At 43.7% G+C, this 27,994-nt stretch overlaps 1 protein-coding gene across 3 annotated transcripts; it reads right to left on the reverse strand.

Moving 5' to 3' along the window:
• Positions 1 to 1,174: 1,174 nt before the first annotated feature.
• Positions 1,175 to 27,972, reverse strand: prkdc (protein kinase, DNA-activated, catalytic subunit). Of its 3 annotated transcripts, none has more exons than XM_062559124.1 (86): positions 27,652 to 27,972; positions 27,121 to 27,197; positions 26,934 to 27,038; positions 26,664 to 26,738; positions 26,431 to 26,539; positions 26,212 to 26,324; positions 26,008 to 26,107; positions 25,857 to 25,912; positions 25,742 to 25,772; positions 25,507 to 25,664; positions 25,279 to 25,425; positions 24,883 to 25,047; positions 24,617 to 24,785; positions 24,449 to 24,498; positions 24,170 to 24,286; positions 23,901 to 24,050; positions 23,582 to 23,691; positions 23,267 to 23,426; positions 23,013 to 23,099; positions 22,796 to 22,915; positions 22,472 to 22,628; positions 22,235 to 22,344; positions 21,880 to 21,967; positions 21,605 to 21,768; positions 21,342 to 21,494; positions 20,947 to 21,054; positions 20,604 to 20,830; positions 20,368 to 20,462; positions 20,101 to 20,203; positions 19,894 to 20,027; positions 19,481 to 19,711; positions 19,101 to 19,327; positions 18,808 to 19,016; positions 18,535 to 18,667; positions 18,275 to 18,433; positions 17,878 to 18,081; positions 17,544 to 17,732; positions 17,259 to 17,363; positions 17,007 to 17,174; positions 16,722 to 16,849; positions 16,398 to 16,605; positions 16,121 to 16,299; positions 15,862 to 16,030; positions 15,680 to 15,745; positions 15,524 to 15,587; positions 15,144 to 15,292; positions 14,893 to 15,030; positions 14,654 to 14,773; positions 14,368 to 14,511; positions 14,055 to 14,206; positions 13,592 to 13,723; positions 13,407 to 13,518; positions 13,117 to 13,241; positions 12,797 to 12,946; positions 12,451 to 12,624; positions 12,178 to 12,276; positions 11,840 to 12,050; positions 11,578 to 11,755; positions 11,246 to 11,449; positions 11,000 to 11,115; positions 10,725 to 10,856; positions 10,429 to 10,608; positions 9,746 to 9,954; positions 9,508 to 9,646; positions 9,215 to 9,379; positions 8,662 to 8,886; positions 8,389 to 8,497; positions 8,160 to 8,262; positions 7,906 to 8,068; positions 7,646 to 7,820; positions 7,069 to 7,262; positions 6,759 to 6,942; positions 6,490 to 6,650; positions 6,116 to 6,327; positions 5,898 to 5,985; positions 5,665 to 5,808; positions 5,361 to 5,571; positions 5,014 to 5,081; positions 4,669 to 4,889; positions 4,365 to 4,457; positions 4,155 to 4,241; positions 3,970 to 4,041; positions 3,680 to 3,881; positions 3,269 to 3,457; positions 2,964 to 3,103; positions 1,175 to 2,639 (listed from the first exon to the last, which is right to left on the reverse strand). In XM_062559124.1, exons 1-86 carry the CDS (start codon positions 27,812 to 27,814, stop codon positions 2,435 to 2,437), a joined length of 12,315 nt encoding a protein of 4,104 aa, XP_062415108.1. In that variant the 5' UTR covers positions 27,815 to 27,972; the 3' UTR covers positions 1,175 to 2,434. The 3 variants fall into 3 exon arrangements, 2 of the variants coding, with proteins under 2 accessions (XP_062415108.1, XP_037311755.2); XM_037455858.2 differs by having other exon boundaries at positions 14,893 to 15,033; XR_005114531.2 differs by lacking the exons at positions 1,175 to 2,639; positions 2,964 to 3,103; positions 3,269 to 3,457; positions 3,680 to 3,881; positions 3,970 to 4,041 and having other exon boundaries at positions 4,185 to 4,241; positions 4,712 to 4,889; positions 14,893 to 15,033.
• Between the last annotated feature and the right edge of the window lie 22 nt (positions 27,973 to 27,994).

Here is a 27,994-nt window from a genome sequence, read left to right on the forward strand (position 1 = left end):
CTGGTCCCCTGGAGCTCATGGAGGATAGAAGCCCACTTCAGTGTCGCATGGTGAGCTCCAAGGCACATGGTCCTGTAGCTGCCTGTTGTGTTTTGGTCCTGCTTCAGGTTTGGTTTCTGCCAAGACCAACCCACACCTCATAACGCACACATCCCCGATTACACAACTGGTGGTACTGACCGACACCCCTCACAAAAATACACTTTCATTTTCCTTTTTATGTTTCTTGTCCCTACTTGACCTACGAGCCGGGCTGTGACAAATCAATAATGTTCATTATCCAAATTTCTCACAAGATAAGAATTTACACGGATGATGTTATATACATTTTAACAGGATTTAAAATTTGATGACACATGATACAAAACTTAATAATAAAGCAATAAGGTACGAGAGGCTGTACTTTAACAAAGTAATGAATAGTAAGTAAACGGCTGCCTTTCAGCACAAAATAGTTGTAGCCACCAAACGTATCACATTTCATCAGTGTATTGGTGCGAGTAGATTCCATGCAAACAGGGCCGGCTCTAGCCCATTGGCTGCCCGAGGACATACTAAGATATGTGCCCCCCCCCCCACCTACGGCCACTTTGAACCACATCCATTCCATGTTATCATTCTGATATACATTATAGGTACACTATGTTGTATGAAGCAATATAATGGTCTCAGAACATTTTAATTTTTAGTAACTTAGGAACTTTACAAACTCAAACAGGGAACAAGTGCTGTCCCTGCCATATAAATACAAATACGATTTAAAAGAGAAATAAGAAAGCACAGACCCTAATCAAACTATAATTTGAAATACTATAAAATGTAGGCATATGTGCTATGAGTGTAAAAGTGAAATAAACAATAAATATAAACAATCTAATAATAAATAGGTAAAAATTCGAAACTTCGTCCATCCTGTTTGGGAAAGGTGAAATCTGGGTTGGTATGATTTCAGTCGGCTCAGGCCCTAATAGTTCCTTGAAATACAATTGATTCTTCTACGCCTAGTCGTAGCGAGGACCCTAATTACCTCATGAAATACATAATATTCCGGAAGTGTGTACAATCCTTCTTGTGTGAGACGTCCCTGCCTTTTGATGGTTCCTCAGAACTGTTGGAGATGTGGCAGTGCTTTTATCTGAACATGGACTCATTCAAAATTCTCTATTTTGGTGAAAGACGCAAAGCTGGTTCCACATGAAGTTGAAACAAAGAAATCTTACAAAACAAAAGTGTTAAGTGAGATGTCTCAAGTGTTTTTTTTATTGAATTCTACAATTAACCAGTGAGGTGGAGAAATGCGCTGAGTGGACGGCTCTGTGCGGTTCTGTTAACGTAACCTTAACTTACCTTAAACTACCGGTCATACCGAACCAGCCTGAGGCAGAAAAACCCAGAAAGAACTCGTTTCAGTTCTCAAATGTACAAAGATTAAGATTGACGAGCTCTGTGCAAAAAATGATGTTGGATGCCTCGGCAGCTGATATTGAACCAAATAACAGTGAGAGTAACTTAAGACACTAAAGCATTTTTGCATTTACAGCCAGTATAACAACGGCATCTTGAGCCTTCATCAATTCTTGGCAGCTAAACCAGCATCTTTGGAGACATACAGGAGGACAGATAAAGGTGTCATGAAAACAGTCAAACCAAGTTTTTGTAATTGAATGAATATGCCATGACAATGTCCTCTCTAAAGTACTACAAATTCAAAAGGCATAAACACCAACTGTCAGTGTTAATATTTCCCTACAATCTGCCTCAGCTTTAATCAAATCACACTAGAGATGTACATCTGACAGTTTTGCTTACATAGAAAGGGACCTTGTTGAGCGCATTCATTACACCAAAAAACATCAGTAAATAGCGCAGCGTCAGACACCCTGTGTTCTGTGCTGAGAAGCACGGGGGTGTGTGTTTTGGACTGAATAGGGTACAGGCTTAGTGGAGGCAAGTCGTCTCTTTGCATTACACTGGACATATGGCATATTTCAATTATTTAATTTGAAATCGGATCATAAAGTGATTTTGCAACGCAACTCTCCTTCATTTATTTGGCTATGAGTCAGGGGATAATTCACGATGAAAACATTTATTTTCAGTTTTCAAATAGATGATCGACATGTTCCTATCGTTTGTACATCTGCCTCTAGAGAATATTTAATATTTGTGTTCTTAACTGAAGTTACAAGACATTAGTGAATGGTTGTCTTCAAGTAGAATCAAAATGTTTTTTCCAGATTTAAGATGTATTCTTAATTGTATGAGATAATATGCTGGTTAACATATTGTATGAAAATGATCTGTCACTTACAAAAGAAGAAACATTTGACATTACAGGGAGCTTCTTCAGAACCCTAAAAATAAAAGACATTCTCAATTGTATTTTGATGAGATTGTTTACCCATTTATTTTGAGTGACAATTTGATCAAAGAATCAGAACCACGGTTCCCAGCCCACCCAAACTCTGCCAAGCACATTTGGATCCATGGCTTGGTCCAGCAGACAGTCCACCTGCTTCTCCACAGACAAGCCTGTAGGTGGAAGCCGAGCACGAATATTGTGCTCCGCAGACCCCAGGGCCACAGACTGCATCCCCTGGAAGGCGGGGTCCTTCTCAAAGCCCAGCTTCAACTCCTCACTGACCAAAACGGAGCAACATTCAATCACACAGTAGTACAATTCAAATGATGCATGTTTGGAGCTGATGTTTTTAAAATTGAACATTGGGTCAGATATGAGTATACATCAGATTATGCATCAGATTAAGTTACTTGAACTTTCCATCCCTTGTATATATCAACACATTTGTAGAACTTAAAAGTGCAATTAAGACATTGCAACGTTTTTGTGATTGTATAATTTTCAAAATTATGCAAGTTTCGTCTTTATTTTTAGAAACCCTCGATGAGTTTTTACGTGTATGAAGTCCTGATGATTGCTCAGCTATGTTTGGATTCTATACCTGGTTATAGCCGCTGGATTTGCTCCTTCTAGTTTTCTTCTGGCAAAGTTGACCTTCTGCAGGGGATACCAGTTGATTTCTTTGGTGTTGACGCTGTGCGTCCACGTGCCTCCTTTCTTCATCTGTTTTAGCTCAAAGTTCTGTTCAGAGCAATGGGAAACATTGTTTATTGTACAGTCTATGTACAGTTCACTTTATAATGAACGTTCTAGCTTAAAGAATCTGTCACATATTACACTTTTTAAAGACAAATCAGAGTCACACCATACATTCTGTTAATTTGTACTTAGGGGAGTCATGGTTACCTTCCAGTCCAACGAGGGCTCTTTGACGAACACATCCATGGTGTTCAGCAAAAGGTCCGGCTCAGCACTGTAAGCTCGGAGGGAGTGGACCATGATACTTTGGATCAAACCCGACTCCCTCAAGGGTTGCATTAGATTCACAAACTGCTGGGTGAGCCGGAAAGGCATGAGCTCAGGTACAGGTAGGAACTGTTGGGAAATAACAGATTGCAGAGTGGAAATTATTCCTACATGAAATTGTGGTGTATTTTTCAACAGTTGGTGGACACATTAACCCTGAGAACCATCTTAAGTTGGTCAGTCCATCGGTCAGACCACTAATGGTGGCTTTGGTCCAAACTAAAATGTATCAATATTTAGTTCAAATACAATGTTTTCTCTTCTGGCCTCAATGAAGCATGCATGACCAACCTGTGTAGCTGAACCGAACGCATGACCGAAGTCGATGCCGATGATGCCACCCGTTTCCATGTTGATCATGAAGTTGGAGAGATGGCGATCACCGATTCCTAGAATCCATTGGCTGACACACAGCAAGGCATGAGAGCCGATGAAGTGGGAGCGCACGGAGAGAAATGCCTCGGGACTGTTGCACATCTTCAGAAAAGCTCTCCTGAGAAATTGAAAGAATAAAAGGAGGAGTTGTTTTACTGCAATCGTTAACCTTCATGAGCAGTTTATGAAATAGTGATTCAACTTACTTCAGGAGGTCGCTGGGCGCACACTGCAACGCTTTCAAAAAGTTGTTCACTGTATCGGTACGATTCGCTTTCCTGGCAAAAGGATAAATATGCTTAAAATATGCTTTTTAAAAGAACATTTTATAGATAGCATAAATATTAAACCACAATGCACCACATTCAGCTGAAACATTGAGGAGACTTACTCGTAAGCCTTTCCGTACAGTGAAATGGGATTTTCATTTTCCTTGGTTTTAAATTTCCGGAGCCAGTTATTGTGGTATTCAGCGCACCTTCAAGAAAGAGAAATCCAAGTTGACATAACATTTTTTAAATAGCTCTGAAGATGGCATATCAATATCATCACTGGACACTGGTCTGCCATCCAGCTCATTAGATTTAAATAGATACTGTACCTCCCTGCCCTTTGCCTTTCCTCATCGGTCATCGTACCGTACAGGAACTCCTTCAGAGTACACGTATTCTCCATCCATTCGATTAGACCAATTCTGTAAAGGCAGTGAAAGTGGTCAATTCGTTTTTTTCTGGTAGTTTATCCCCAACAACTAAAGTGTAAATATTTAATAAAATCACCATTGCAATGTATATACTAAACTGTTTACTTTTAAGGTCCGGTCTATTTCTACTTTGACTCTTGTTAACTGTATACGCATTGTGTTTAACTGGAACGATGATGATGATGGATGGACAAACAGGCACCTCGTGGTTATGGGAATGACTTGATAGGTGTGCAGCCGCATGCCTCTGTGTGTGCATGCTGCATCATGACTCAGCATAATGTTCATGACAGCAAAGAGCTGCTCAATGCGCTGGTCCTGGCGGAGGTCTTCTCCCCCCTTCACCAGAAAGGGGTGGTCCCGTTCATCATCCCCGCGGATGATCAGGCGTTTGGGGCGGCGGATGGACGACATCACCTTCACCTGCCAGACATGAAGCCACATTGATACACCGACCAGCCCCAGGTATAATTTGAACTTACACAGGGTTGTAACTAGAATATGATATAAAAGGATTATTTGACAGTAAACAACAATAAAATCATACCCTTTCGTCAAAGCCTGTTATTTTTGCATGATATTCAGGCAACGGTTTGGATCTGCCATCGTATTGTCCTACGAGAGGAAGGAAAACATCTTTATTGGCCATTGAATAATATTTCATTTTCTCGAACATGGTGTTCTCTGCCAATGGTTCCTTTTTTTTAAGCATTCATCAATCAATCTGGACTTTTTATTCTTTCCTTGACTTACCTACAGCTGAGTTGATGCGAGTTTATATATATACATATATAGATATTTGTTTAAATCAACTCTTGACGCCACAATGGGGCCCTAATGGAACAATCTAAAGAGTTCCGTATTCTGACAGCCCGAGAGTCCAACTGCACTGACCTGGGATCTCCAGCTCAATGCTGAATGTGTCCGCTTTGAATCCACTCAGCCAGGGCGAGTATTCCTTAAGGTTCCCTGGTTCCTCCTTCTGAGATTCACGCATGGATGTTGCAAGATTGTCCACCTGCTTCAAAAAGCTTTTATCCTTCCTCTTCTGGAAAAGCCTGCTGCCCCTACATCCCAGCAGCTTCTCCACATCTTTAGCAAATTTCTGTTAAATAGAAGGAAAAACGTGCACTATTTGTACAGTATATACATGATTTTGTGATACAACAAGGATTCAAGCAAGAGGGAAACTACGAACTCTGATGAATCTTGTGCGAAACGTTCCATGACTGCCTGTGTTACAATTCAAGAGTGAAGAGTGCATCTCCTCATAGATGCTGCCCAGCCGCTTCTCGTCAAAGCCTGGTTTTTCCAATTCATTTTTCACACAATCCCACCAATCCTGTGTGGACCAACGACAATAATCAATGACAAGGCAATAACCTGTAATCGGCCGCTTAGATAATTCATGGCTGAACTTGCACTTATTACCTTGAAAAGCATCTCGGGGTTTGTCAGCTGCTGCAGGGAATTCACAAAGTTCTGCACAGGTCCTTCCTTATCCAGCACGCTCCTGAGCCTGTTGACACACACGCACACACAATATACATATATATATATATATATATATATATATATACACACACACACACACACACACTTTTTTTCTTCCCTTTCTTCCCAGGACAACCAAACATTAAGCAGTTCACCTGTCGACAAATCGCCGCTGCTGGTGGCCTGTAGCAGAGTCCTCAAACTGGTAACTCTCGCTGCTGATCATCAGAGCGTAAACCAGAGCTTGGGGGTAGCACTCCGCTATCTGCTCAATGCAGCGCTGCACGGCCACAGCTTCCGGCTTGTCCAGTAGGGCGACCATTTGACTGATCCAACCAATCAGCATCCAGCAGGGAACTGACACCAACTACAGGCGGCCAGAAAGTCGGGACAATACTTGTTTTTACGCTGTGTGATCATTTTCACAGTCACAGCAGGGGCAAAGGGACGGATGGAATGAAACAACAGTGATAGGCTGCATCAATGTGCCCTCAGCTAGCCACAACATCCATAGTTTTAACATACTAACTTCTTTCATCATCAGGTCCAGGGTCTCGGAGGGGTACAACTCAATGATCTGCAGCAGTCGTGGGAACTTGAGGCGAGCTTCCTCAGAGTTCATCTTCAGTGCTTTCAACAAGTTCTCCAACACATGAACAGGCAGTGCCAACATGTTTGGAAATTGGTTTTCTGTAACAGAGGGTACCTTTATTTTATCTCAGAGTGCATTCATTGGCAAATCAGAAAAGTCGGTAAATGTTCACTCAAGGCACACATTTAGTCAGTATCGTTACGAACCAGTATCACTCTGCTCCTCCTCTCGCAGCAGTTTGTCACAGAAGTTAGCCAGAGTCATGTATGTCTCAATGATGGTGCTGCTTTCCACACATTCGTGAGTGTAAGACTGAAGCTCCTCATCAGCCTTTCTGGTAGCATCACACAGCAACTGCAACGCTTTCAACTGCAGCCCCACTTCCACCTTCTGCAGGGAAAACAGTTTTTAACTAAATTGCTGCCTCAATAGACTGTTTGCACGTACTCCGTCCTACTGTGCGCAATACACTATTTTAGAAATAACTAGGAATACAAATAAATATGAGCTGAGTACCTTTGAATTTTCATCTGGCCAAGCAGCTCCAGACAGCTGGGCAACTCTCTGTGCTTTCTCAGCTTCCAAGGTTCCCAGGACCGAGGGGCTTCTGCTTACAGCTGTGGCCATGACGTGGAAAGATTTCCCCTGAAGTATCTTTTGGTATCTGAAGACTTTGGCTGTTGCACTCTGACAGTCAGCCTGAAGGTCTTCTGCAGAGAGATGAAGGCTGACGTGAGACAACAGCGAAAAGGAGCAGCTGAGCTCAAACCGACTGTACCTCTCCTCTGGGGAATGACCAGTTGGTGTGCTGCAACATTTTAAGAAAATGTCCTTTGCAAATATTTCATAGTGAGTGGACATCAAACTGATGTTTGTCAGACTTCTTAAACGCAAACATATGTTTTTGACGAGTAGTACCGAATGTAACGTTTGGTTTTGCAAAACTCAGGGCCTTTAAGTATCACATTATTACAAAATTGGACAGGTCCGACGTCAAATTGAATTATGACGCTGAGAATTATAGAACTCACATTGAGGCTGTCTATCATTAACTGTCTCGTCATCCACAAAATAATGTACATGTAGTGCTTACCCAGCAGTGGAATAGTCTTCAGCATGGCGCCGATCTGTTCAACCGGACCCTGTGTCTGGCTGCGTTTGTGGTTGAAGCGGCTGAAACCGTGGACCCACCGCAGCAACCAGCCTCTGTTTGTCTTGGCTTCTTTGTGAAGTTCCTTCAGCAGCTTGGTGGCCACAGGAAAGTTGTTCTGAAAACAACGGTCATGTTCCACAAGGTGAGTTTGTGGTGAACATGTGGCAGCTCGGGAATGAATAACTTAGTTGTTTCTTCACCTGCTTCAGAGCACTGTCGGCCATTTGTAACTTCATGTTGAACTTGCAGTCGTTTACTAATGTGTCGATGGCCCCCGCTTGATCTTCTGAACCATCTACCTCCATACTGCCACTGGGAGTGTGGCCTCCTAGTTTTACCCTGATCTTGTCCAAGAAGAAACATCTGAAATGTAGAAATAAAAACAAACAAATCATAGCTTATTATCTGATCATTTAAAAGATTTGTAAGCAAAACCTCATATAGGTCTTCTGACCGAGATGTAATGATGTCGTCCCATAAATTCACTGGATCCGCTTTAGCATCGGGATACCGTTCGGCCCACAGACTGATGAGCCGTTTGAGCGAGCTCACAGACACTAACGAATGAAACAGAACAAAAGTTACTAAATGATGAGAGTGGACAAAAAACATTGTTTTATTTAAATCATTACACAAAAAAAGCCGCATGGAAATTGTTCTTGCAAGAAAACGGCTGTGCTCACCTTCTCCTTTGATAAACTGCAGGAAGTCTTGGATTTCAGTCAAGGCCTGCACAGACTGAAGGATGGTCAGCCGACTTTGAGTCAACAACGTATCCACACTGGAGTAATCCTACGAGGCAAAAACATTTTAGGTGAAAGCCGTGGTTGATGTTATTATATTTACTCATATAACCACAACATACAGTATGGGACATTCATTAACCTTTCTTGTGAGAATTACTACATTTGTTGTTCTGAAACTGGGAGGTGACAGAAAGGATGTTTGCAGCAGACCTGCATAAAGCGCTGCATGGCGTAGTTGGTGTAGTATGTTGCGCGGTCGTAGTCCTCCTGCAGGATGTACAGCAAGCTGAGCTCTCGGCTGTAATCACTTTCCAGCACCTTTTTGTGCTCCTCCACCCTCATGGCTGCGTCGATGAAGCTGAGGAGAGTTTGGTCCCCTTCACCCAACTGCAGCTGCTTCAGCATGCTGCGAATCATGTGCCGCAGGTACATTTCCTGGAACAAAACAAAGACTTGAGTGAGGAAAGCACTACCACCCTGTGGGTTAGAGTTGATACTAACAAACGCATGTGGTAGGGATCTCGCTACATGTTTATTGTTAATTTAATCGAAATATCACTCATCAAGCTGTGACATCCTACAGAAATCTTTAGCTTTTTGGTCAAATTTAAGGGTGTATTACATATTATATTTTTAAGGGCATCCCCAAGGGGACTGACATTCCATTAAAGGCAGAGATCATTAATTAAGAGAGATTAAGAGTACGATGGCTGGGATTCTAGCCTTGCTACATGATTGAACAGTGAAAGGTAAGATACAGTACCTGGTAGAGCGGTTCCGACCACATCATATCCACGTACAAGGTGGAGCAGTACTGAAGAGACTTCCACTCAGTCAGATGACTGTATGCATCCATGGCAGCTATTTCCCAGAAGTCCTTCTCAGAGTCTGTGGGCTCGCCATCTGTCCACTGCTCAGTGTTCAGGGCCTGCCAGTACGTAAGAATAAGCCTTTTTAAAAGGCAGAGCTAGCAATCCGAAACTGCACCGATCCACATGCTTTGTACATGCTACATAAGCACTACGCTAGATTTACTGTGCTGGTGAAGAACAATACCTCATTGTAAAGCTTCACAGCTTCTGCAAAGTCCGACATTGCTTCAGCTTGAAGTGCGGTGCAGGTGATCGACTTGGTCCCGACTTTACCACCAAAGATGCCGCGTACAACATCATAATCCTCCAAAGACCTGTAAAGCCTGGAGAAGAGAGAGAACAAAGACCTGACTGAGTCATTTTGTTCCGCCTAACATCCAGCGCTGACCGTATCACTATCAAAGTCGACACAACTGTAAAACCTTGCTAGGTGGATCCATTTATTGGTGTCAGGGGGGATCTCTTTGGGTCCTCGTGACCGCTTGGCAGCGGGCTCCTCCAGGCCACCGGAATGCAACAAGCCCTCCTCCAGCAGCAGGATGCCCGATGGCTGCTGGAGGCTCATCAGGCACGTGGAGCTGATGGCTGCCGGATCGAGCCGATGGAGCTCCTTACGCTGCTGGCACATGTCCTAAAAACACAACCAGGTGAGTATCAAGTCAACCCCTCAGCGTTCATCCTGTAAGTTTGTAGTCTTGACTTTGACATTATACTGTACATATTGATATTCAAGCTGTAAAATAAGTGTTATTGGAGCACTTGCATGGCGAATTGACGTTTTTGCTAATTTGTTATCTGTTCTATAAAAGGTGGCCAGCCTGGGCTGGTCATAGTCTTTCGTTAATTCCAAAAAACACAAATATTATACTGGAGATGAAAAACAATAATAGAGGAGGCCCTGTCATCCATGACAAAGGCTATCGTCTAGAGGAAACTAATACAATTGTTAAGATCCTAAAGCAAATAGGGTGTAAAATATGAGTAGTATTGTGGATGTAAATCTACCTTCATTTTGACAATTTCAATGAATCTGGTCGGTTTTTACATTCAAGACTTTGCCAGACAAAACAAAATCAAGAAGAGAAATAGTTTCTGAAGGGGATACCTGAATGCATGCTATGAATGGAGGGAAGCACAGGGTGCTCTTGCTGAGGAATGCATTCATGCTGCAACGCAGCTCCTCTTTAATTCTCCCGCTCTCCCCTCTGGTTTGGTGCGTTTCCATTTCTTGCAGGATTCCATCAAACAGAGCGCTGAACAGCTGTTTGGCTAAAATTGGATCTCTCTGAAAGGGAAAACATCCATTTGCCGCTTGCTTTATGTTCTTCAGGGTATATGCTTTCATACACATTGAGAGACGGAGTACTTTGTGGGAGAACCACAGAGAGCAGTGGCTGTTACCTGGGCTAGTGCTTGAAGTGGGGCAATGAGGCTACTGTATGGAATCTGGATGTCCGGGAAGTCTCCCGCCCTGTAGTTACGATAGAGAGTCACCTGAGCCTCTTTTCGCAGCCTTTGATCAGCTTTGTCCACCTGTGGGACACAAAACCAAACCACAGACAAAAAGTAAGACAATACAGTAATCAATCTTATCAATGTTTTGTGCTGCCATCTAGTACTTCAGTATTATATTTCACTAAGGATGAACGTGAGTCCCCAAATTGCTTCATTGGTACCTTTTTCTGTCTTTGTTGCCGGATCTCTTTTTGGGCAAAACTCAAGCTGACTTTTTCCTGATCCTTGAGGAATCTGCGTCTCAGTCTTAGAATGTTAATGCGTTGCTCATTCGCCGCTGTTGAGATACAGACAAAAAAAAAATTCCATTCCCTTTGAAGCATTGCTTTGAAGTTGCTATTTTGGAACAAAATGTATGGCGCAAGAGTTGCAAAACACGAAGCCAACGATAGAAAGTGAAAGCGAACCTTTGGTGCGACTGTCCACCTCATCGGTTGATGCCGTGAGGCGCCTCAGCCCAAAGCCTTCTCCCACTGGTCTCCTTGCTGCATTTGGCCTCACTGGTTTCTTATCAAACGCCAACAATGACGACAGAGACTCTGAGCCGAGAGTGTACTCCGCTAGTGTGTCCACACTGCTGCCCGTCAGCCAGTTATACGCTGTGCGCCGACCTGATCAAAAATAAAGTACACACGTGTGTGAACCTGCTAATTCTCTGACTGCAAAGAAACAGGTACAGCACACACTTCCATCTTTAGTGCTGCTTCAACACCATGAGGTTGACTCATTAGAGCTGTACCTGCAGTTTGTGTCTGGCTGAACTCTAAGGAACTCATCGTGGCTCGGAGCTTCCCCTTCATGCCACCAGACTGCGTCGCCGCCGCCGCACTCTCCGGGCCTTGAGAGCTTTGGGTCTCGACAAACATCGGCGTCATCACTGTGCTCCTGAAGCGCCAGTTGGAGTCGATGACATAGTCCTACAGAGTGGACAAACGTGATGAACACAGCAGCATACAAATGAAAAGCTTGGGTTGATATAAATACTGCGTACGTTAGCTGACCTGGAAGGTACACTCTGACAGCGGGTACTCAAAAATGTTTCGTATGAAGTCCGGACTCTGGCTGGTCCTTTCAAGCAGAAGATTGGTAGCCAAGCTTAGGAAAGACCTCTCAATTTGACAGGAGTACAAAGAACTAAGCACCGTCAACATTCGCTCCAGGGTCGCGGTTGGGAGGCGCTTCTCCTGACTCCAGAAGTTACGAACATAAAGCCTAGAAACAGAAATAGATAAGGGTGTTGGTTTTTCATTCAAATAACTGAATAGTGTATTGTGTATCATTCAGATAACACTTTCCAGCATAATACGAGAAAGGATGGTCTAAAATAAAGCGCAATTACTGAAGGCCTTGGTTTTCTTCAGAGAGTCCCTGAAGAAGTGCTTCTTTGGCTGCATTCAAAACCTCAACTGAGGTTTTGTCTTGCATGCTCTCTGCATCACTGGAATTATAACAGTACATCATTAAAGTTTATACCAGGTAAGCAACCATACAAGTGCAAATAAAATGATATGAATGAACATATACAACATAAATCATGCAGGAAGCTCTGAGTCAATAAGAGGAAAGTCCCTAAATTAAATTCATTATGTGAGGACAGAATGGATCACTGTACCTGTAGTTGTCCTGGATCCACATGAGGATGTCATACATCCTCTCCCTGCACACCGGAGACGGATGGGAGACAAAAGCAACGACAGCTCCCAGGAGCTCCTGAAGCTGAGCTGGAGTCAAGCAGGCAACAATCTTGTGGATGATATCCAGACACACTCTCTGCCTGGCTTCATCCCTGAAGAGTAACATGCACAAACATGGTTTGCAGCACCAATGAAAATTTAAATGTGTTATTTACATAACATATGAGACTATCGCTATTTTAAACCATCTGCATCTCAAAGTTTGGTCGCTACAGAAAGAAAATAGGCGTGCAGATCACAAAGAGGAGCCGGGTCAGCATTTACCTGTGGCCCATCATTTGAATGAAGCCTGTGGTTTTCAGATGCAGAAAGATATCTGGGATGACATCAGCACGGCTCAGCACGCACTCCAAACAATGAGTCTTTAAGATGCCGTGCAACTTTGGCAGAAGCGAGAACACGTAGTTGACAAATCTGAAAAATTCAAAATACAGCTACAGTTCTTAGTTACAGACCAAAGAAGAAAAACAATTTTATTTGTAAGCTATGGATTAAGTCAAAGTCATAAATTGACATACAGCAACACTCATGGAATTATTTATATTTGAGGGCAATCATATAAAAATGAAGATCTACAAACTCACCGATCCATAAATGGAGGAAAGTGCTTTGAAACTTTGTTCAAGCAAATAATGAACTTGTCGTCCATGTCTTTTTTCTTCAGATTGGTTATCTTACTTGCAGCGAGACTGAGAAGCTCCTGGCGATGCTGAGACAACAAACAAAAATGTCACAAAATCTGAATATGTTAAATGAATTATTTAAAAGAGAAGTGTAGATAGCAGATAGATTGCATATCTTTCAATATAAAATATTTGCTATTGAGACGAACAAGTGTCACTGTGATAAAACTAAACCGAGTAAGGTGTCATACAACGTCAGTTTCGGTCATGTTCTTCAGGATGAGGCCAATAATCTCAGCAGCTGCTGCGTAGACGTCTTTGTATCTTACGAGGGACACGTTGTTTGTGAGAGACTCGATGTACCTAAAAATCATTCACAGAAATTATTATAGACTCTTTGCAAGATTTCAGTACTTTAATTCGCTACTTATTTTACCTGTCGTATTCTATTCCACATGAGGCATCGTATGGAGGGAGGTTGTTTCCCAGGATGATTCCCAGCAGCTGAAGTCCAACGGAGTTGTCTTTGCTATTTGGGTCGTTACCGCGAAATCGCTCGTGTATCAAACTAAATGAGCAAGAACAAGATAAAGTCAAGGGCAGGTTCGATTTAATTAACTTTGTACTACAAGAAATCATACACCAGCCAGGTGAAGTGTATATCCAGTATTTTACATCAATCCATAATGAAATTCACCTTTCTTATATTAGAAATTAACATTGCAAGTCGATCCAGCATTAAAATTTTGTTTGTATTTTGTAAAAATGTCAGATACACAAGTCAAGACATTGGCTAAGAAAAACAATGGTAAAGGGACACAGATGTGTTCTGAATGGGCCGTACCCACTAAGCAACAGAAAAGCATATTGATTGTTCAGTCAGAGCGTTTGAGAACTACCTGTAGGGCACATGCAGAGAGTCTTTCCAGCACTCAACCAGGGTGCGAATGATTTCCAGATTGTGCCGGAAAACCGCCCTTTTGGAGTGGAAGCTATGCTTCATCAGGAACTCTAAAAGCCGGTTGGCGAGCACTTCATCTCTGGGGTTTCCCTGGGAAAACAGAATCCTGTTATTATCGATAATCAAGCAGTTATTTAATTGAATAAAAATGGGGGAATTCTCCAAAACATAAAAAATGATATGGAATGCAAAAAGCTGTTGATGTTATGATGATTTATATTTGCGGCCTTTAAAATGTAAGAAATAACAACCTTGGGGCTGGCTAGGCTCGTCCAAGAGAGCACTGTGACGATTATTTCCACCACCATAAAATGGATCCCTTCTCCGCCGTTGTTTCCAGAAACGACGAGCTGCAGGAGGGGCCCCAGCCAGAGCTTGGCATATGGTCGGAAAACCTGGAAAGATCCACAGCAGAGATTAAATCCACAGACAACAAGTGAACACAAGGCTGCTCCTTGTGAGGTGCCACAGACAAGTAAATTCACCATAACTTATTTATTTTCCAACACACTAACTGAACACATCGAGGACATTTACCTCCTCTGTGTTGACGATCAGCTTTGAGATGAAGAGTCGAATATTCAGAGGTGTAGCTGGATTTGATAGTTTGCCATGTAGAAATTTCATCCATGGAGGAAGTTCACTAGGCACGTTTCCCTGTTTCATTATCAAAGAAAAGTTAATAAAGTACAAAGATAATATTTGTACATGGTTAGAAAGGACCTAATTCCCTGTAATTGATTTGATATAGAAAGGGACTCTTCAGTGGCACTGACCTGCTCAATTTTCGGGGTTATGTTGTTCCTTAGCATGTGACCAATAAGAGCAGTCATGGGCGCCATACATTCATGCTGATTCAGCTCATCCATTTCTAGATCCACCATTGCATCCTGGGAGGGGTTTGTCTCCTCTGTCTCCTTGATTTACAAGCATTTAAACACTGTTCACACCGTCATAGGACACTAAAGCATGTTACCAGATTGGTGCAGTTTTATGAAGGCGAAAAAACATAAAATGAAGGACTAACCCTTTTTGCCACAGTGCGCCTGTGTCCTTCAGGGTTTTGGGAGCTGAGGGAAAAACTTTGGACTCCAGTGGAGAAATCAAACTGGCTCATCTCCTCACTCAGGCTGCTGTCCGCCATGTAGGACTGGGAGGACAGATACACTGGCGCCTCTGTGGGAACCAAAACATAGATGTTATGAACATTCTCTACTTCAGATGCACTAACCGCTATTGCTTGGCTTGACCCATCGCCTCCAATTTTTATTATAAATAAAGAAGGGCATTTTTAGCAGATTTAGACTTAAGGCAAGCGCAATACTTAAGCCTAGAGACATGATGGAATCAGGTGAAAGAATAAAAAGTAGCACTAGTCAATGCAAAGTTGTTGGTTACGGAACATACCTCCATTCTCTTCGCTCACTTCTTTCCGAATCATGACATATTTTTTTTTTCTCTCAAGTGGGACCTTGAGGGACCATAAACATATATGATTTAAAAAAACGATTGCAATTCAATATATCGTGTTGGAAGCCCATGGACATCCGGGCCTGGACATACCTCAATTTCAATTGGAAAGTTGTAGGTCCTTTCAACGTCGATAATATTCTCCAGAATGAACTGATTCTGGACGAGGAAGAGAACCCACAAGCAGTGAAGACCTCACAAGTTGTGAGGTCACTAACAGAACCTTTCTTACCATACAAAATGAGTTGGGTAAAATAATACAAGTAAGTCAGTACCTTTTCTGGTTTCTCACTGAAGAGGAAGCCATGGAAGAATTTGGGCTCATTGAAGCTGCAGCTGATGGCGGCGATGGCACAATTGTATGCAGCACAGCGATATTGTCTCCGAAGTTCAAGGAGCTGAGTTTCCCCGGCCATGTTCTCAGTGAAGGCATCAAAACACGACCTGTTGGAAATGATATCAGCATTCAATTATGGAACCATAAGGACACTTAACATAACTGTCGAGTCCCTTATTGAATTGAAAGTGTCCTACTTGATCAAGGTCTTGGACAATTCATTCCCTTCTGTTTTGTCTGAACAACAGTAGGCTTGGTTAATGCAGGACTGCTTGGAATAAACCTCCTCTTTGGGAAGCTTGGAGTACAGAAGCTCCATCAGCTTGTAGCATCCGTTCTTCTTCATCAACTGGATCTCAAATTCCATTTCATTTGACTGAAATTATAAAAGAAATCTGCCTTACAAAAACAATTTCCAATGTGCTGCTCCAAAATTCAAGCCGGAACAAAATTGATAAATGTTAACCAGCATACCTTTGTGAAGCGACTGAGGAGTAAAGCTATCATGTCAGAGACATTCGCCACAAAGAAGTCATTCAGAGCCTTGGTGCTGCAGTGAGAGGCGAGAGGTAGCAGGACCCTCTCCATCACAGCCTGCAGCATGGAGCTCAACGGCACGTCGCCCTGCTGGACCACCCGGTACACTGTGCACAGGAGCTGCAGCTGCCGCTCACTGCTTGACCTACATGCATTGAGGCATTGACAGGCACAGGAAGTGGACACAAAATAAGAGACTCCTGTATGTTCTGACACCTCACAAGTAACCTTACTGTATCCCATGAATGGACCTTCATTTACCGTCTAGCAATTCTTTGGAAGCAGGTTTGGAAGGGCTCCTCCATGATGTGTTTTCTATCGCGACACAGAATCCCCGCCATCAGTTTGAGAAGAAGTGGACTCTGAGAAAGCTCTAGGGCATCCAGCAACTGAAAGACAGTGCATCCAACATTACAACCGTTCTTATCTGGTATAAACCTGTTGAGGAATGAACGTCATAAGAGGTTTTGGAGACAGGTGAGTCACATACATTTCCCCCCCATTCATTTTTGTCATCTCCCTTAATCTCCAAAAAGCTGCCTTCACCTTTCTGATACAGTCCATGTAGTTGTTGCGGTGCAGTGAGCCCTTGGGGAACTCATCCGACTGCATGGGGAAATGGGAGGCAACCAACACGTCAAGGGCTTGCTGCAGCTCACCAAGGGGCTCCTCTGGGAGGGTTGTGAAGAACGGTAACACCAGCAAAGCCTGACTCTGAAGAGTTAAAGGAATTCAAGAAAATGAAACTGGTAAGCAATACAGTGCACTGACCTTCAAAATGTGAACCATTTCCATTACCTTGAGATTCAGTGGCAGATTCTTGTCGACCAGCAGCAAGGTGAAAGTGGAGAAAACCGGTCGGAACGCTTCGTGGTTGGTGTCAGAGCAGACAGAGGAGTCAATCTGATGACATGGGGGAAGAAAAGCGGACATTACAAGAAGCAATGGGGAAGCTTTTATTGCACTGCATAGTGTGTATTATTCCTAAGTATTAAATTAAATTAAAATCATTATCCTTACCTAGCCACAGCCCGTTGTTAACTAGATTATGGACATACAGTTCTAGCTTCAGCTTCATAATACCTGTAGGAGCTTGGAGAGCAGTAGCAGAGTGGCAGTTTTGCTCTCTGGTGTAGAGGAGTGTCCTTCCCACCACGACTGCAGACTATTCCATCTCCTCAGCACCTCTTCAACCAGCTGCTTTCCCTGAGTCTTTCTCACAGAGCGCTCTCTAAAGCTGTGGTCCAGCATGCCATTCAGCAACACGCTCACCTGATCAACCACAACAACAACAACAACAATACCAGGCATGTAGAAAAACAGTAATGTTCCTTCACAGATGCTTGGCTATAAACAACTTGGAGAAAAAGATGTTCTGATATGGAAAAATGTGAAAAAAAGAAGGAGGGACAGCTACCATGCTGGGGTTTTGAGAGGATGCTTTCATGAGGCGTGGCACTGTGGTGTTCAAATCTTTCAGCAGCTCAGTGTTGATGGTCATTTGGAAGAGGCTGTAGAAGTACTCGCCGTGTGAGAAGCTCAGGAAGTTATGGCTATGACTTCCTGAGATTGGCACCGTGAGTATGATGGTGTTCAACAACAGGTCCACCAGCGACTCACTCTGCAGAGAAACAGCAACATAAACGTATAGATAAGAAAACATTTCAACAGGTTTAATTTCTACTATGAATATTTCTATAGTATGCTCCTCCTTACTTTATTTTTGCTTTAGTCAACTTCCTGCAGCTCAAACAACACACACGTGGTTTACATTTGATTTGATCAAACCTCACCCAGACAGAGGTAGCACTGACCTGTTGATTCAGAGAGAAGGCGAGCTGAAGCAGACCATCCGCCAAACTTTTGGTAATGATGTCCAAGGATGGAAGTGCCTTCCGGTCCTCACCCGGTGCTATTCCTTTATACACTGTCATTAGAAGTCGGGACCCAATGGATTTGGCACAGGTGCCATCCTTTGAGGTGACGAGAAAGACAACAGAAAGACTGCATCAATAAGAAGAACAGTGTTGCAAATACAAAGTTTATTGTGGGTTAATTGTCACCCTACAAATACCTGGCTGTGCAGAATAGAGCTGAGGAAGTCGGCTTTGTGGATCTGCTTACAGGACGACAGCACCATATCCACCTGGTCATGGTGTCTCTGGGTGCTCGAGTGATAGAAGTCTACACCACACAGCTCCTCCACACTAGAGACACCATTAAGAAAGAAAACATGTGGGACGATTATACCACGTTATCACAAGCATCAATGTTCCAACAAATTCAATCTGAAGTCATTCTTGTTACAATTGATAAGCCAAAATCATTCCTGGGAGGATCTACACACCTTTTACGGGAGATTTTTGTCCGCAAACTGCCTTCGAGGCGAGCGCGGTAAGGGGAGGCCAGCAGTGCCTTTAGTAAAGGAACGCACACTTCTGGTAGTTTCCTCATCACCTCCACATCTGCCATGTTGAACCCCACAGTGGATGGCTCACACACCACCAGCGCAGTCATCTCAAACAAATTGGAGACAAAAATGTCTTGTTCGAGAAGCTGTGAATAGATGAAGGAAATGATGAGCACATGCACGACTCATTACTTTTTTCAATATCAAAAGGGTCCTAAATTCAGTGACACCTTCCAAAATTCTTTGTCTCCTTTGACAAGAATCATGGTGACAAACTCCAGGAGGCGGACAATGATGGTGCACTTGCTGAAGTTGTACTGCTCCACCTCTCTCGGGCTGAAGTGTGAGGTCTTCTGGCCGTGAGCGAAGCAGCTTTCTGCGGCTGCCAGATCGCCAGTGGCCAGTTCCGTCAAAAAGAAGCATATAGCTATCAGAAAGCTTGATTTCTCTCTGGTGCCTTAACAGAACAGGAAACAGGAAACAAGCTGTGTTTATTGCAATTAGTGCAAGGCCAAGTCAACTAGACATGCAGTACAAACGTGTCTATGCTGAGCAGGTGAGGGCCTTCTGAACAGATGAGATAGGTTAGACAGATATTCCAGTAACTCACTGAGCATGAGCGGAGGCTTGATTATGTGCAACTGGATGAAGGTGTTGTAGCAGTCCAGGGCGGCCAGCAGTACGTCCATCCACTGCAGTGTGGCTCTGACACTGAAAGGGACCGTCAGGCCCCTGAGAGTGGGCTGGGAGAGGAGACCTCCACCCTCAAAACGGTAGATCAGAAAACCTTTTCCATGATCCTTCAGCATGCCATCGACCCACTGAGATGGAGACTCCTTGCCTAAGATCAGTTACACACACACACACACACACACACACACGTAAGTGAACATAAATGGATGCATCACGGTAATGTTGATATAATTTAAGCTGAACTTAATTATTAATTCAATTATAGATGTTTGGTTAATATTATTTTGTTATTGTTTACATGCATAAGGCTACCTTGGTAGGATTGCTCACCTGGAAGGAGAGGTATGAACTCGTAGAATAGTTCCATGCATTTGTGGCGACACGCTGTCTGAGGTCGGCCACATTGTTCCAGAAGCCATAGAACCATGCCAGAGAGGCACAGCTTTTCATCCGGGGGAAAGCCCCTTTGGGAGAAGAAAAGAAAATGGTCAAAAATCTCATTTTAAAACATTTATACACAGTTAACAGAATACCAACCTCGGGACACGCGTCTTTGCGTTGTGGCGATTCAGACTGGCAGCCTTTTGTTTGATGATTCTTTTCACATGATCAATGGCACTGCTACACTGCTGTACTGTACCTGAGGATGGAAATGGAAGAATGGCAAGAACAGATGCACAGCATATGATTTGCTTTGTAGCGTGGTTTAGCCCACCACGAGAGTATACTGGAATAAAACAATGACGTTGATAATGATAAAAAAATATAGGAGTGTCTATATAGCTGAGGTAGAGGAACAATTACCCATAGATGGCTCATCCGAGTGCGCAAGAGCCAGACTTTCCACAAATATGACGAGAACTTCAAAAATAAACTGCTCCACCAAGGACATCTCCTCCCTGCACAAGCAAACAGGCAGCAAAGCCGAATCAGTCAGACCGTGATCATCACAAACAAGGTACAGTTTTCCGTTTCTATTCTGTAACTGGGTGTCAACAGAAATGATATTAAGTGGCAAAGCAGGAAGAAAAGGATTGTACCTGAATTGCCTGTAGATGCTGTTGAATGCCAAGGCCGCACCAAGCCTTTTGAAGCCATTTGGGTGGAGAGCCAAGCTGTAGATGCGCTTAAACAAGGACTTCATGTTGGTAGGGCTCTTCTCCTGCTGCTTGGGGGTTGTTTGTTTTATTGACCATTTGACAAACTCTTCAATGCAGCGGCCACAGAAGTCTCTGAGAGTGCTATCCATCGGGTCGACCACGCCGTCCTGACGGGAAAAACAAATGCATGAAAGGAAGGCTGCTTTGGAATCCACTTTCCTAACATTTATTGACACGTAACGTCTGGTCTAGTTTGAACACTTCATTGAATATAAACACTTACCATAATGGCTTCCAGAACGGCTACTGTGTCTTTGCTCTCAAACTTCTTGTTGTTTGTGAACCAGTGGATCAGCTGCATAACCAGTGGCTCAAAGAGCTGTCTGGTCACCTGGTAAATAAATTCAAATAAGCAAACAAGGAGAATTTAAAATAGTATAAAAAGGGACATTAATCAAAACTACAAGGTCTTTCTCTGAGTGATATTTATCAATCTAGGTGCTGAATACCACTGTGCTGTGGATTATCTTATTAAGAAGAAATATATATATCGTTTTTTAAGTGTTTAATACATCCTTAAACCACCACCCGGTATCTGTAAATCTATATAAAAATAATCTTTTTTTTCTGAGGCATAATTATTTCTCTCCCTGTTTGTATTTCAGTGAACGCACGTACCTGATCCACATCGCAAGCCAGGCGCAGAAGCACAGGAAACAGCCTCTTGTGCAGCTTGTACATGGGCGGCAAACTGTTGTCTCCCTCCACCATCTGAGCACTCTTCCCAACCATGTAGACCACCAAGCTGTGGAGAAGCTCACACGCCGCTACCTGCAACCCAAGAGAAGCTTGAGTAATATAACAATTGCTGTTGGCTGATACCTATTTGGTTGTCGAGTTTGAATCGCTGGGAAACGCTTTAAAATCTAGTGAGGGCCTACTTTGGTGTGTCTGTCACTCGTGGACAGAGCGAGTTCACTGATGTGAGGCAGAAATGGGTCGAGGTAGATGACCGGCTTCATGTCAGCGAACGGCACTGCGAAGCTGAGCCTTTTCTCAGAATCCCAGGCGACACATTTCTTCATCGTTTCCTCCGATGACACCCCTAAACGTGAAGGAAATAGAGGCCTGCGATCAGCCAGGCGGCGCAGTTCACGAAGACGAGGGTTTCCCCGAGCATCGCAGTGGCGCCGAGAGGTTGTGAGACGGCGGTTACCCGTTACGAGGTTCCTGTTCAGCTTTCCTCCCAGGTGGCCGAGCAACTTCACCACTCGGAGCCTCACCGCGACAAAAGGGGCCTCTTCCTGCAGACACACACACACAAGGAACCACGAGCGCGACAACGGGACGTTACGCTAAAGTGTAACAATTGCCCTCATCAGTTTCTGCACGTTGCTGTGACAGGTCGATCCTCAGCTATCGTTCTGAAGTCAGGTTATAATATATATTTTTAGGGGAGCAAAATTCTGGCTGACACACACACACACGAATCTGACTAGTGGGGGCGGACTATTTTCTTTTTGTTAAGACTCAAGTCACAGTTGAATGTCTTCCAATTTCGCATCCAGTACCGTGGGGAGATGTTTGGATTTCTTCAAGAGCCTGGTCATCACTCGGCTGTATCCTTTGTCACTTCTCGAGGACAAAGAAGCCATCACCTCCCAGTTGCTGTCGTCCTTCTCTGAAGTTAACAACATCGCAATTGAATTTTAGTCATTTCAAATGATCATTTTCATTTACTAAACTGCAAGCATGTCAAATGTAACTGAACAGATGTGCCCCCCCCCCCGATACCATCACGGTCTTACCGTCTGAGCTGGTTTTCAGGTACCCATCAAGAAGAGGAAGGATGCTGGCGTAGCAGTGCTGCATGGTCTCCAGAGGAATGTGGGAGGACCAGTCCTCAAGGGCATCAAGCGCTGTGTTGGCCAAAGGAACATGGCTCAGACCCAACTTCAGAGCAGCCTAGACGCACATTCACACACAAAGATTAATTCAAAAGGACCCCTTCCTTCAGCACCACCAAGGTTTAGTTCATTTAAATTCATGTTAATAGGGATTTATTAGTGGATTTTACATTCTGACTTCTTATAACAGTCAAAAAGACAACAAAATAAATGAAAGGATCCCACCTCAAGTGCAGGACAATAGGCCTTGAGGTCCAGCGCTACCATGTTGTGGTGCAGCGAGAGGACGAATGTCAAGCAGGATGCCAGCAGCTCATCTTTGTACTGCTTCATTCTCACACACACCTGTAAGAAACCACATATCATGTAAATCCCCTCTGCATATTAACGTCCACAGTAGTGCCACTTTGAGTTCATGACAACGCAAGGATATATTAGCTACCTCTTTTCCAAACTTAGAGAAGAGAGCGAAACAAGCGCTCTTCCCCGTGTCACTCTGGGGGGACGCGGAGCTTCTCGGGCAGACTCCCTGATCCAAAGCAAAGGTAGAAAAGTCATTCATGATGAATACATGACCAACACAAGTACAGTCATTACAAATATGAGATTGATTGATACTATATTTTACCCCTGGAGTTAGAGCATCCATTCTTGCATACCTCTCAGCCTTTGATACAGTTTTCATGGAAATATTACCTGGTAGAACTTGATTCTATTGGCAATTTTCATGGTGACAGAGAGCAGCTTGTAAAAGCCACTGACGAGTGGATTTCGTATGGAGTGGAGGATCAGTTCGTGGCTTAAGCAGTACATCCAGAACTGAAAATACTCCAGGTGTTTAGTCAACAACAACTCACTGCAAAAAAGGGAAGACGGTGTGAGACTGACATTGTAAAAGCTTGAAATGAACAATGGCCGTGTCAGAATACACCATGTGATTATTAACAACTGATACCATTAAGGGTATTTGCTTGTTGTGCTGTTAACTTTCCCCCTTTTAAAAACCAATACCTGCAGAAGTCAACTAGGTTGATAAAGGCCGTGAAATCTTTGATCTTATTGGGCAGCAGGTGAGATGTGGGGTCCGAGGACGGCAGGACATGGGCCGCATCGTCTAGAGCCTGATGTACAAGGGTCAGGGTTCAACTCACACAAACTGACAATAGCAAGTCTACAATGGCTTTTACAGTTTACAGACGACATGGGACATAATCGGATTCACTGAAACGGAAATCAACATATCACATTCACGAGCCAATCCAAATCCACTTTTCACACATTTTGAATGTTATAAAAGTGGGACTTGAGGGGGAGACCTCAGAGACCTCACCTCTTCTCCCGTATTCACTTTCTGCACCGACAAGTCCAACTTTTCCACAATTTTGAGAATTGATTTCACCAACTCGTCATAAAGCAGACGGCTCAAAGACACCAGGGCGGCGTTCTGACTTTCAAAAGCTCCATCCAAAAACCCCGAATCCTGGAGAGGACGACACGAAAGCCACAGGGGCATAACAGGAAATCATTACAGGCTGTGCCTAACAAATCTGATGGAATTAATTATAATAAAAAATGTTTAAAAAAAAGACATAGCTGCACCTTCAGCCGATCGCAGTCTAGAAGGCTTTTAAACAGGGCGATGTAGTTGTGGCTGGATGGTACTTTCCATTTTCCAGTCTGCACCTGAGAAGACTCTGAGCGACTGTTGTCTTTGTCCTTTGGAAGAAAAAAAAGAAGACAAAAGACGTATTTCTTTAAACAGCACAGTTAAGAAAAATATTGACCTTTTGATTTAGAGAAAATTAATTAAACTGCATTTAAAAAAATTAACATATACATGTGTGTAAATTCAATGATATCTGAAATCATGCATCTCACCTCAGAAAGGAGGGCAGGTTTTGAACAGACACGAATCAAGCCCTGATGAACTGAAAAAAGTGAATGTTTTGCTGATTAAATCACACAGAAGCACCAAGTTGATCAATTCTTGCATAATAAACACTGTTTTACTTCAATATATCCCAATGGCCTTTGAGTGCAACCTACCCACGGAGCTGATGAATCCCCAAAGGACAGGTCCTTTAGAGGCCATGGCCACCAGCACCTTCAGGATGGACCTGCAACAAGCAGTCTGCATTTTCTCGCTGTACTGGGGGAAGCTGTCGATCTGCACCACCAGGAGACGCTCCAGCAGTGGTGTGTACACCTCTGGAACCTGAGACCAGAAGTTGAAATGAATCACTAGTTTATTATTCTTTTTATCTATCCAGGGCATTGTTGTATTCATCTTTCAATGGCCGTGACTCTGGTACCTTGTCCAGGTGGATCAAGACACTCGCTATAGAGTCCAGGAAGCTGGGCAGCTGGTAGAAGCTGTCGTCCTCCTCATCCGACTCCGTCAGATACATCTGCTTACAGCGCTGAATCAGCTCCGTGTACATCGAGTCCACGTCTTGTCGACAAACCTTCTTACATGGCTAAAGAAAAAAAATGTATATTTTTCATTCTGTCTATAATTGTCCACAAAACAGCAAAAGTTGAGGAAATAGATTACAGAGGAAACCAAATATGAAGCAACAGGAGCACTACATTGATTACTGAAGGAAATGTAGAGGACAACATACAGGTCAGGAATGTGCATCCATTCATTGTAAAGTACGTTTTGGCTTCTACAGTTGCATTGAAAGCCGACGCGGCGCTGAACGTACGGTGGCAAAGAATCCATATCCTCGTATGGCAATGGACAGCTCCTTGTGCGTCGAGTCCATGTTTCTAATGATGCCGCAGAACTTCTGCATGAAGAACTTCAACTTGCCTTTGTGCTCCTCAATATTTTCTGCCACCACCATTGCAACCTAAAAAAAAAAGATGTGTTGGAAAGACGAGGAGTGTGTCACAAGCGGTTTTATTCTCATCAGGAGCCAGGGACTGTTCACCTGCTTGAGGAAGGCCTCGAGTGCGTGGTAACTCGTCTTCTTCATCTCAGCGTTGATGTGACCACAGAGCTTGGACATGACCTCGAACAGAGCTCTGTAGTGGTCCATGAGGCAGCTGCTGAACTGGGACGCATGTTTGGCAAGCAATCGGAGCCCGGCTGTTAAGAGTTAAAAGACAAAGATGAGTTTGGGGGGAGTTTTGTCTTCACGTTGCTATGGAAATGGCCGGCCTTACCCAATGTGACAGCGTAGCGAGTCATTGACATCTACAACAAAGAGGAGACAACAATGAATACACATTGAATAGGATCAATATTTGTTGCCATTTACTCCATGCGCGGGACATTTACCTGAGGGGTGATGGCCTTCAGGGCGTATTGAAAAATGTCCTTGGATGTTGCAGAGTCTGCGAGTCAGAGACGCACACCGACCACGCCCCCATCATGCACTGATCACAGAAACAGCATCATTTGTTGAGAATGTGAAGATAAAGCAGCCCACCTTCGTCCATTGTTTTAGTGAAGTTGACCATGAGAGAGGTGAGTCCTCTCAAACAACCAGCTACCACAAAAAGTTTGGGTTCCTTCGTCAAAGAGGTCATCTGAAACAAAAAGACGGACAGATTACACACGTGTGCATACATTTTTAAATACAGTAACTGCAGAGGATAGCAGTGGTGCCCAAACGCTCCACCTGTACACACACCTGCTCCTTGAGCTCTCCCAGGTACGCTTTGTAGAGTTTGTCAGAGTTGCTGCTCATCTCGCTGGGATGGACCTCGGCCAGAACTCCCAGCAACTCATAGATTTTGCCGAGGACTAAAACAAAAGATCAAAACAAATGTAATAAATGTCCATGTCCTGTATAAATTCCCAGTATTTAGATCACAGCGTTTTCCCAAATAGCCTCAAAAAGATGACTCACCTGAATCTGGCAGTTTGCTCCTCTGACAGAGCTCACCGTAATATCTGTTGAAAATATCACAGACCCGAAGCTCTGCGACGACACTGGAGGCCTTTGTTATGTGGAGAACCTGAGGAGAGTGATACCCAGAACCGTTTATCCCAAAGTCACAAATACCCCCAACATCCTGCGTTGCACAACCGAACACATTGCTTTTGTCAAAGAAACGCCACGGGATGCAGAGAGGAACCCACCTTGATGAGGAGCTCCAGCACCAGAGTCCTACACTTGGCTGCTTTATCCTTGGTGTACACAACCATGCATGTGTCCTGCACAGAGAAATGGAGAACATAGAGGAGCCACATGGAGTCATATTCAGACACTGGATTCACTAAGATGCACCATCATGTGTAAATATTGCTCAATATTTTACTTGCACCGATGTAGTCATGCACATATGACGAAAGCAGATGAAACCACACACTAGCTGCAGAATGGAACGTCTTCCTAAAAGAGAAACTCACTCGTATGTCGTTGGCGCAAGTCCTCTCCCAACCCTTGACTCTCGGTGAGATCCTGTCCAAGAACTTCTCCAAAAAACCCAGGATCTCCACTCGAGTGTCCCGCAACTAGGAAACAGATGGTTCTGTCAACACGTGAACTGTCCAGTGCAGTGACGTCGTTGTTCAGTAGATGCTCCTCGATACCTACCTCCTCGGATCCCAGCGACTTCCTGAGGAAGCTGAGCAGGCCATAGTCTTTAGAGAACAATAAGGACGTCTGTAAGGCTTCAAGACAGAGGATGCAAAGATGGAACCAGAGGGAAGTGTTAATATTTGGATTCATGTGTATCCCCAAACCATGAACTCTGCACATGTAATGCGTCTGTGCCATATTAAATCCTCCATCATCAAAATAGTTGTATTGGCTCCCTAAACCATGCATGCTTTAGGAAACGTATGTCCGCAATGTTATGTTTTGTATACAAGAATTAAGGGATGAGACGTTCTGAGGAAATCTGTGGATTGCAAAATGTTTAAATCGATTTTACTTGCAGACTTGCAATGTTATGGCAGCAGTCTCCACACTTCTTTGTTTCCTGCCACGTGATATTCTATTCCGATTTAGCGTAAATGGGTAATTATGGAAGCGGTATGTGCCCTACAAATCGACAAGAACCTTCTAAGGACAGATTGTTATTGGAGTTTGGCGCTGAGTTTCTGATGGACATTGATGTCTTACCAAGTTCGTTCTCGGTCGGAGTTAGCATGCACTCCTGTCCCAAGTCCCCGACAATGTCGTGACATTTCAAAGCCGCAGCTCGGGCGTCTTCGTCTGAGAGGGATTTGTGGAGTTTCAGAAGAAGCCCGTGAATGCCTCCAGCGGCGCTGCCCTCGGAGGACATAGCTGCGGCACCCAGCTAAGCTAACATTAGCATTGCATTAGCATCACGTTAGCCACATCACTTTGTCTCACTGGTGCACAATCAGTAAAAAGGACGACGGTGTGTACGCAGGAACACACTGACAGGCGAGCGGAAGAATAGATCTTCGATTTCAAACACTCACGCACATCAGGAAGAATG

The sequence above is a fragment of the Pungitius pungitius genome, chromosome 19 (genome assembly GCF_949316345.1).
Source record: "Pungitius pungitius chromosome 19, fPunPun2.1, whole genome shotgun sequence".
Taxonomy (NCBI): Eukaryota; Metazoa; Chordata; class Actinopteri; order Perciformes; family Gasterosteidae; genus Pungitius; species Pungitius pungitius.

Excerpts from the sequence above, each read along its gene's own strand:
- prkdc (XM_037455858.2), bottom strand. The coding sequence starts at position 27,814 with ATGTCCTCCGAGGGCAGCGCCGCTGGAGGCATTCACGGGCTTCTTCTG. Across the intron at positions 24,287-24,448 it reads AACCTGCCCTCCTTTCTGAG|GACAAAGACAACAGTCGCTC; the intron begins GTGAGATGCATG and ends TTTCTTCCAAAG. Across the intron at positions 22,916-23,012 it reads TCTCTAAGTTTGGAAAAGAG|GTGTGTGTGAGAATGAAGCA; the intron begins GTAGCTAATATA and ends GGTTTCTTACAG.